The sequence below is a fragment of the Neoarius graeffei genome, chromosome 21, assembly GCF_027579695.1.
Source record: "Neoarius graeffei isolate fNeoGra1 chromosome 21, fNeoGra1.pri, whole genome shotgun sequence".
NCBI lineage: Eukaryota > Metazoa > Chordata > Actinopteri > Siluriformes > Ariidae > Neoarius > Neoarius graeffei.
Genome location: NC_083589.1, coordinates 782,501 through 793,450, shown reverse-complemented (window position 1 = coordinate 793,450; position 10,950 = coordinate 782,501). Strand labels below are relative to the sequence as shown.

The window sequence follows — 10,950 nt, the reverse complement described above, 5'->3', positions numbered from 1 at the left end:
GGGGACTATGTTTAAGAGGATGGGTTCCAGGTTCCCTCTGTGGGGACTATGTTTAAGAGGATGGGTTCCGGGTTCCCTCTGTGGGGACTATGTTTAAGAGGACGGGTTCCGGGTTCCCTCTGTGGGGACTGTGTTTAAGAGGACGGGTTCCAGGTTCCCTCTGTGGGGACTATGTTTAAGAGGACGGGTTCCGGGTTCCCTCTGTGGGGACTATGTTTAAGAGGACGGGTTCCCTCTGTGGGGACTATGTTTAAGAGGATGGCTGAATTCGGTCCGGATTCTGGAGGCCGTGTGAAGGTCTGAGGAGAAGCCGTTAGCTTAGCACAGTGGACACAATGCTAACAATAGCTTCAGCTCAACAGCTCGTGCGGCTCAGTTAGCTTCACAGTTAGCTTCACAGTTAGCTTCGCGGTTAGCTTCACAGTTAGCTTCGCGGTTAGCCCAGTGTGTGGTGTTTCTGTAATTAATAATGTATAATTAAATCAGTTCCCTGACTCTGTGGTTGTGTCGGTACACGGGATGAGTTTTATCATGAGGGTTCATTAAAAAACTAATCGTGTGTTTAGCGCTTCTGAGGCGCCGCCATCTTTCTTTTCGTCACTTCCGTTAAAGCCGGAAATCCCAGCTGGCCGAAATAAAAGCTCTCAAGATTATTAAAACACATATTATACATATTTATAACCCTTTTAACAATAATAAATCTACACTAGAGGCTGTTTAAGAGAGAGAATTTTCCTGCTCGGTTCTAATTCGTCTGGATCCGCTTTAGAGTTTGATGGAAAGTTGACGTGTTGCCAAGGAAACAGAGTGACGGGAGCCGCGAGGGGCCAAACGGCGCCTGTCCGGGTCAAAGAAACGCGATTTATTAAAGCCGCGGTTAATAAAAACAGCCACAGCATCAGCTTATGGATTTGAGTTCATGTGGTTTTAGTGTACACAGGTGTAATATAAAGAGTGAATTCAGTTCATATATTTTGTGTGTAGAGGTGATTTCAGGGAGTTTTACACTGTTATTTTTATTTATTCACCTTAACGTAAACTAAAGTTGGTTCTTAATATTAAATAAATAGCTGAATGCATACAGAGCGGTTTCAGCTCCTTAACAACCGTCGTCAAGAGGACAAACAGTTGTGGTTTAATCAGAAGCGTTTAAGTTGGCAGTATGGTCCGTTTGCGTGCGCTTTACGGCGTTCAGATTGATTGAATCGGAACAAAGAAAGTGTTTCCTGCTTCCCTTCCGTTCCTGCTGAGAGACAGGATAAACAATGGCGAGAAAAGTGGTGACAGCGCATCTGTACAGATGACCTCCTGAGTGGTGTTTACTTGAAAACTGTGAACCTTATAGGACCATTTAATATCCATCTTTAGATCTGGATGTTCTGAACCATTATAGACCAGACTCCAATCTCAGCTTCCTATCAAAAGTTCTGAAACGTGCTGTTGCACCTCAGTTATATCACCACTTTGCTGGAAACAATTTGTTTAACATATTTTTATGTTTAATGGATGATGATGATCTCATCTCATTATCTCTAGCCGCTTTATCCTGTTCTACAGGGTCGCAGGCAAGCTGGAGCCTATCCCAGCTGACTACGCGCGAAAGGCGGAGGAAACCCACGCAGACACGAGGAGAACATGCAAACTCCGCACAGAAAGGCCCTCGCCGGCCACAGGGCTCGAACCCGGACCTTCTTGCTGTGAGGCGACAGCGCTAACCACTACACCACCGTGCCACCCTATTTAATACATGTAAACACTAATTTACATTTGCTTTTATTGTTATAATTTATTATTTGCTCACATCATGATTTTTATTGTTAGAGAATTGAGACTCTGAAATGCTTTGAAATAAATGATTAGATATTTTTACAGCACACACAGAGACTCGATACATGTTTCAGATTCATACACATTAATAACTAAAAATAAATTAGTGTTATTAATAACAGGACAATTTTTCCCTCCACTAGATGGTAGTAAATCGCTTCCAACCTGAGATGACTGTTGAGTGACATGTGTTTTTCTCTGAACTGACCTGCTGAGGGCGCTGTTAGGATGCTGCTGGATTATTATTATCATTATTATTATTATGGGCAAAATCTAAATATTATAGAAAACAAAAGATCATAATAAAAATAAAATCGGGGATCACGGGCTTCAGCCGGGTTTCAGTCCAAATCAAACCACAGCAGCACTTCATCAACTTCTGTCAAATCAGAACTCGATGGTCCCCATAAGGAAAGTGTTGTTGTTGTTGTTGTTGTTTGAACAATAAATAAATCAAAGAGGCAAAACGTGTCCTTTTCATTCCTGAGGTTGAGGTTGGGGTTCGGTTCAGCTGCAGTCACAGCATTAATTAAGTGCATTAATAATGATGTCAGTGGAAGGTCCTCAGAAGGACAGGAAGACTAACGTGTGTGTGTGTTTACATTTATTCATTTAGCTGAAGCTTTTATGATCCAGTGGAGATGCCGAGGGTTAAGGGTCGAGCTCAAGGTGGTGCTGGGATTTGAACTCACAACCTTCTGATCAGTCGATCAATACTGATTTATTTTTTACTGCCTGAGATGTTCTATAAGGGCATCGACCACAGATTCATCACTACAAGAGCCGCTCACTCAACTCCAACACACATCGTCACATTATACTCAAAATAATCAAAGCACTTTTATTTCATTGAATGGATAAAAATAGATGATTGTTACACAATATGAAAAAGAGCCAATAAAACTCTGCAGAATGTAAAATATTGACTTGTTCTCATTGTGGAAAGATAAAAAGTCACATTAACTTGTATATTGTTGATGAAGATGTAATATTAAAATGAACTGGCCATCACTCATTTAAAAAGTGAGAATATTGAATTAAAGCTGAGATTATAAAACAAACATCTGAGAATATTCAATGAAAACTGAGAATATAAAACAAAATCCTGAGAATAAGGAAACAAACCTGAGAATTTAAAATGAAAATCTGAGAATGCGTAATGAAACCTGTATATATATTTATGATACTTGCATAGACTATATCTGGCTTGTAACATCGCCAGCTACCGAATAAAAACGACAGCAAAAACGCAATATAGCAAGCGATCTAATGAGCACGTCATGGTCTGAATATTTCATAAAGGAATTCTCGAATCCGTCTCAATGAGATGTTTTACAGTTAAAAGCACAGCATTGAACATAAAGGTAAATGTGTCTTTAAAAATGTAAAAACACGCATTGTTTTAAGGAATCCAAAGATTTGTGCTCTTTTGCCAAGTGGCTTATAGTTACTAAGACATTTGTAAAAGAGTGAATAACAGGTTGATAAATGTGAAAGATGAAGATGAATATTATATGAGTTGAGCTGAAATAATTGGTGAGATAAATGAGGTGTGGTGTGTCAGTGATATTGAAGCTGACTTATAGCATTAAAAGTGTTGTAAAAGAAAAGCTGGAGACATTGCATTAGGGAATATGAAAGGTGATTTGACTCTCCTCCTCTATTTGCTAATAACTCGGGGAAAATGAACACAGTTTAGGAAACATGACATTATTGGAAGGATAATAAAATCATTTTTTGTGTTTATAAAAGTTGAAATGTAATTTCCTGAGAAAAGGCCTTTGGTGGCGTGTCTCAGTCACATGGTCCCTGTCTTTCTGAGATTTCTCCTCCACGTCATCATATTCTGTAAAATAAATACATCGACCTCTTTAATAGATCCTGTGTATTGTATTAATCGGGATGTAAAAGCTTAAAAATACAGTCAGTGATGCACGATGTGGGAATGTCTTTAATATTCTATCAATAAAAAAGAGAAAAAAGGAGATTTATCAGTTCAGCTTTCTTAATATGAACACAGGCCATGTGTATAAGATGTGGAAGTAAATGAGACATAAATATCGGTCTTATCTAAACTGTGTAATAAATATGACGGCACTTGTTCAGTGACAGAATGGAGATTACAGAACAGAAAGCTGATATTTATATTATATATGGTATAGAATAGAGTCACGCTTTAACTTTGCTGCCTTTGCACTCACGTACATTACCAGAATAAACAACTCACTCACTTTCTGTCTCTCCTCCATCCTGTTCCTCAGTGATGACATCATCATAATCTTCTGGACCGTCTCCTGAAGAAATCAATGAATCAGTAATAAACCCCTGTGTGTGTTGCTGTTCTAGTAAAATACTGAGTTACAGGGTGGTGTGATGAAGCTGAGTTACTGCTACCACCCTAACGTTGATCATTTACCTACAACAGCATGTCCCCAAGTGGTTTATTCCTCTTAGACCATGGGAATTTGCCAACAATTGCAGTTTTTCACTGAGTAAAGAATTAGATCTTGTACTTTTCATCCATTTATATTTACAGATAATGTTGTATATCTTTGGAAAAATAAGTTTGTTCCTTTGCTCACTGATGTCACAGCAGCTATAAACAGTGGTTCCCTCAGCAGCTTTTCTTTTCTTTTTTGTTTATTTCCAGAAAAAAAAACTGACCTGTTACGATGATTGGGTTTGTTTCCGTGGTAACCGCATCATCGTAGTTCTCAGACACGTCCTCTGTCAGAATGTGGAGATAAAAGCTATTAAATCCACATGAATGTCATTAATGATGGTTTGGATGCTTGTGGATGCGACACTGTCACATTATTATCATACCTGTCAGTATAACTGACTTCTGATCAGCTGGAATGGCGTCATCATAATTCTCCGCTTCATCCTCTACACCAAAACACAGATATTTAAAGAGAGTTAAAGTTTACTGAAGTGGCAGTTTGTACACTGTGTATTTGATGACGCAATGCAAAATGACATCGTATACATGTCAAAAATGTCACGACACACAAAGCAAGAAACAAACTGATGTGCAGTGTGTGTGTTTAATTTCTACTGCTTTCTAAAACAAATCCCCAAACAGAACCACACCCTCCACGTTATCAGGGATCGGTCCAGCAGTGACGGCATCATCGTAGTCCTCTGGTGGCTCGACTCTTCCTGTATCACCTAAATGAAATAAAAGCAGAGGGTCTGTACAAACAGCTCCATCACATTCTGACCTCATGGTTTCATGTCAAGTCACTAAATTTATGGGATCAGTTCACAACTGCACCCACTTATGAAGTCACTGGTGTCGATGACGTCATCATAATACTCCGCCTTTTCTCCGATCCCAGACTTGACTGTAAAAAGAACCATTTGTTTGTTTGGGGTTTTTAAACACATTTATACTCAATAAAATCCTCATCCAAAGAAGCTTTGATCAATTTGATAAGAGGGATTTCAGAAGCTTAAAGTAAGATCAGGTTGATTGTGAGATGTCATGTGTCAGCATTAAAACACTGGAGTTCCTGTAATTCTTCCATACAATACATCATAATCACGTCTCAGAAAGGACACGTTTAGTCATTTCTGATTTTTAATTGCAATTCTAATCTCGTTCAGTTCATGGAGTTCGACAAACTCACACTCTGGGCTTTTTTACCTGAGAGAAGCTCATCATCCACATGCTCATACCCAGAATGCTGTTCTTCAGAGAGGAGACTTCCTGTTAGAGGAGAGCAGCACGGTCATGAGACACACACACACACACACAGAGAGAGAGAGAGAGAGAGAGAGATGCACCTGTACAGGAAAACATTCACAGGAGAGCTGAACACAGGCGGAAAAAAGACGAGTTGCAGGTGTGTTTTGAGATTTTAAAGGACAGCTGGTGCAGATACCAGAAAATTGTCAAAGCTGAAAAGACAAAATATTTTTCTGATATTATTTGAAATAACTGTCATAAAGCTCACGTTCTTTTTAGTGCCATTAACACTGTTCTTAATTCCCCCCAATCTGCTCGTCCTGATGTTTCCCCAGAAACCTGTGAAAAATTCCTCCACTTCTTTGTGGACAAGATTGCGAGCCTTAGAGCATCATCTCACCCCCTTCTTATGAGCCGTCTATCACTGTCACTCGCTCTGCTGCTTTTACCCACTTTGAGCCTGTGTCTCTTTCTCTCTGAAAGGAAATTATTGGTCAGATGAAACCTTCAGCTTGTCCCACAGATGTTGCCCCCCCTCACCTTTTTCAAGTGATTTTGGAAACTATTGGCCCAAACATCCAAATGGTTATGAACAGCAGTCTCTCCTCAGGTGCTGTTCCAGTACATTTGAAGCCTGCAGTAGTGCAACCACTGATCACAAAACCTCATCTGGACTCCGCAGTCCTCTCCGATTTTACACCAATTTCTAAACTGGCTTTCAAAAATTCTGGAGAAAGTTGTGCTCTTACAATTGCAATCTTTTTTAGACCCACACGGCGTTCTTGAGGTGTTCCAGTCTGGTTTTAAAGTCCTTCACAGCACTGAATCTGCACTTTTAAATGTTTGAACCATCTTTTATTGGCTACTGACTCCAGGGATTCTGCCGTTCTGATGCTTTTCCATCTCACAGCTGCATTCGACACAGTAGACCACAGCATCCTCATCTCCTGCCTGGAGCATTGTGTGGGCATTAAAGCTCCTGCTCTGGAGGGCTTCAGCTCTTACTTGTCCTGTACTGGCCTTCCTTCACCGACTCCCTGTAGGGTTTAGGATCCATTTTTATTTTCCAAAAACAACTCATTAAATGGGCGAGCTCCGCCCTCTCTCTCTGACCTTTTACAGCCACACGTCCCATCAAGGTCACTCAGGTCACTGACCGGTTGCTTTGGGTGTCGCGTCCCAAAATCGAGGTTGAAGCCCAGGGGAGATGGTGCCTTTGCAGTTGTCGCCCCCAAACTGTTACTGTTGGATTGGTATTTTTGGTGATGTTTATTGTTTTCTTCCCAAAGTTTTTGGTTTTGGATGAAATTTTAACTGCTGGTAGCCACAGACAACGGAAACTCACTGACCCAAGATGAGTGACCTTGACCTATTTTTCAAGGTCACAGAGCACATTTTATCTGGTTTTTGTTGAAAATATCATGTCATTTATTCCAGTATCTCCTCAAGATATCAGGATTTCCCCCTGGATTTTATGGAAATAAATGATGAGCTCATTTCCTGCGCAAAAAGCTTCGACACCAGTCAAGTGGAAAGTGACGCGTTCTGGACTGCGGTCGAAAACGGTTTGTTTCCTCAACAGCCAAAACCACAACATGTTCATAAACTCCAATGGTGCCAAAAGTTATGATTTGCTCTGGACCAGTGCAGGTTCTTCTTTGGTCAAGAATTCTTTATCAGTTTTTGAAAAATTGAATTTAATGTATTTTGGCGCTTGCAAAAATGGTCACTCTCGCCATTTCACCATGAAATATTGATTTTGGCTTCTAATATGTTCCAGTAAACGACCCCAAACACCGACCCGTTCTACCAGAATCACATGTCAAATCTGACCTTTGACCTACTGTGAGAGGTCAAAAAGGTCATTTTCTGTTTCTGACTGTACTATTTTCAAAAAATCATAAAAATAGTTTCATATTTACAGACAATGACCTTGTATTTTTTCTTTAGTGCAGATTCTTTTGTAGATTATTGACAAACTGATATATTTTATCAAAAGCTGGAGATAAAAATGACAGAAATTCCCCAGTGTGATGGTGATCACTGAAAACTTTGCGTCGGTGTTTTCTCCACTTTTACCCGAAACTCTGACCTCGACATAAATGAAATGTATTATTCACTGTGTATAATTTACATCTGCTCTTTCTGTTCGTTCTGTCAAATCACAGGTTTCTCTGATATTTTCAGCTCTAAAGTCTGAAAAACTATCAAAAGAGACAAAAATGTCATTTTCACCCTGAAATAAAGTTTTTGGCTGAGAACGTGACAGTAAACGACCCCAAATATCCACCCATTCTCCCTGAATCAACTGTCAGATTTGCCCTTTGAGCTCCTTTGCGAGGTCGGGTCGGTGATGTTCAGTTTTTAATGCACTAATTGCGTCAGCTGTTTCCATGGACAGATACTTTAGGGAGTAAACACAATCTTCAGTGCAGATTGTAATGGAAATAAAACACAAACAGATGGAGTTTGTATAAAATGATCCAGAAGAGGAAAGTTGTGTTTAAAAAGAGAAGTGGATGAGGTTTGTGTGTCAGTGTGTAAGAAGAGAAATCATCGTCAGGCTTTTAAAAAGTGTAACTGGTGAACAGTGCAGTGAAAGTGTAGATTGGATGGAGTGTAAATGCATCGTAAGAAGAGTCACATTACACAACTCTGTGTGTGTGTGTGTGTGTGTGTGTGTGTGTGTGTGTAGGGGCAACTGTCTGGAGTGAGCCGCGAGGTGAATGTCGCTCGGTGTGAAGCAAATGGTGCGAGACTGTTAACATTAACATTGTCAGTTTACGTTTGAAACAGATGAAGATTCGAAATTATCAGTGACATTTTCAGATTATTATTATTATTATTATTATTTGATGGTGTGATTTGTCTCTTAACTTGGTGTTTGTGTGTTATTGTGGTGTTTTATGGTGTGTGTTGTGATGATTGTACAGCACTTTGCTCAACTGCTGGTGTTTCAGTCTCTCTCTCACACAGACACACACATAGGGAGAGGGGGCGGGTACAGGAAAACATACGGGGGGTTGAGGGCTCAGGAAACAAACACACACGGAGGGAGAGAGTAATGCACCTGTACAGGAACACACATACACACGCACACACACACACACACACACTTGCACTAAATCAGAAGCTTTAATAGATGTTTATCAGCAGAATTCTGTCTCGACACCACATGGACTCCAACTGCACACTTCCTCTCACACACACTTATTTTTATTCATTTTTATTGATTTGTTGTAAAGAAATAAATCTCAGTGGATTTGGGGGAAAATATTGTTTGAAGGGCCGCTCCCACAATAACTCTAACTCTAACTATAAATAACTGGGTCCCCTGCAGTGTATGTGGTCGGTGCTCACACCAGAGCGATATGGATCCCTATAGCCCAGGCCTGGGTTTATCCGTATCGCTGCTTCTGGAGCGATGTTTCCAGGCCTGGACCTGATCCCATCAAACATCTGACCAATCAGCTCATTGTTTAAACCAACAATCATGAATATTTATTTCCCTGAGGGTCAGGACCAAGCGATATTATAGTGGGGATTATAGTTGTGGTGTTTCTGCTCCAGACTGGAACTAAACTCAGGCAGAGGGAGAGTCAGAGTTGGAGTTATAGGTAGAGTTATAGTTATGGGTGTTGTGGGACCGGGCCCTCAGTGTGATGGAGATCAGTTCACATCTCACTCACCTCTTTGAGTGGAGCTCCTGCTTCTTCTAGTGATGTATCTGTGGTTGATCTCCTCATAGACTGCCTCAGGCTGAGTCTTACGCCTCGTCTTAGAGACATCTGGGAGTGGAGAATAATAATAATAATAATAATAATAATAATGAGTTTGTATTTGTGAATAATTCTGAATACCAGTTTTGAATAAAGTGTGCGATTGTAAATAATATAATCCAATAATAGAGTTGGTGTTGGAGAGAAAAGAAACTGTGTGAATGTGTCGTACCTCTCCTGAGCGCTCTGTTCTGGTAAAACAGGAGCAGCAGAAGCACTAAGGCCAGGAAGAGCAGCGTTCCCAACACAAAGAGAACCAGTGGAGGGATGGATGGAGGAGTTGGAGTGGGTCTTCCTGAAGTCAGAAACACAGAAGAGGATCTCGATACGACACTGTAATCATAAATATTTAGAAAAATACTGAACAGGAGCAATTATTGTACTGGAACAAATATACAGACCTGATGGGGGGGGGGTGGTGGTGGTGGTGGTGGTGGTGGGTGTCGCCGTGGACACAGTGGATATGTCTGTATTTACAAAAAGAAAAGAAAAACATTTCTATCCTCCAATAAAAATAAACTCTCACTCAATAAGGTTTATGAGATACTGATGAGTGAATTACTGTTTCAGATCTGAGCTTTCAAGATTCCATCGAAGATTATAAATAAAAGTCAGCAAGTTTTAACACTGGGAGAAAAGTGTAATGAGCGGAGACAGAAAGCTGAAAAGTTAGTGCACCCCTCTGACCTGCACAGGTGACTCCAGCATGAGAGCAGTCAGTGTGTTTCTTCAGGGAATGATGACAGTCCCACAGGTGAATCTCATCCCCTCGACACTTCACTCTGTTCAGCCAGATCGTCCCTTCACCAGGACCAGGAACATTCCTCTCAGCTCTCAGCGCCGACCCACAGCCCAGCTGTCTGCACACCACCTGAGCGTTCCTGATGTTCCACTGATCATCACAAACGGAGCCCCACGTAGCGTTATGATACACCTCCAACCTCCCAGAGCAGCTTCCCTTATCTCCCCTCAGCCTGAGAGACCAGCGCTCTACATCACACACATCACACATGAGGAAACACACCCACGCTGAAGAACAGCTCCAGTCACACAGCTCACTACAACACAATGATAATACAACCTTATATTACACTCAACATGGGCTCGTTTACCAAAAACACTTTCTGAGGTCTTCTGAAAAAGAATCTCAGACCAACTCCATATCCAGGTGTTTACTTTGATGTGTTATTCATAAATAAAGGAATGAATTGCTGCTGAATGAAATCGTGTAAAGCAGTAAGATCAGCTTTGGGTTCTGTTTCCTGATTTGATCTCTGTTGGTTGAATTTTCATGAAGTGTGAGGAAGACTGATGCCCTCAGGATGGTTCTATGAGGAAATCCATTCAAGTCCTCAGAAAATGATTTTATAAACCCATGAGGAAATATCTTCTGTCACGAACAAATGCAAATGAAGAACAGTACAAAAAGCTTTTCCTTATCCATCCTTACTTGAGCAATGTTTCTGAGAGGGAAATGAAGAGCACTTTTCTCGTGGATGGAGAGACTTTCCAGCATCTGCAGGAATAAAATCCATGCATTAATGAAAAGGTTTCACATGCAGGTTTATCTCTCAGAGCAGACTTTCCTCAGACTTTCCACAGGATTTTTTACCAAATACACTTTATATTTCAGCAACATTAGTTATACACTAT

At 40.6% G+C, this 10,950-nt stretch overlaps 1 protein-coding gene across 1 annotated transcript in view; it reads right to left on the bottom strand.

The window, feature by feature from the left end:
* Window positions 1-10,950, bottom strand: part of LOC132869636 (uncharacterized) — a 343,638-nt gene that overhangs the window by 327,775 nt on the left and 4,913 nt on the right. Inside the window, 2 exon segments of the mRNA XM_060902929.1 lie at window positions 9,985-10,287; window positions 10,748-10,781. Of these exon segments, the coding sequence (XP_060758912.1) occupies window positions 9,985-10,287; window positions 10,748-10,781 (337 nt within the window).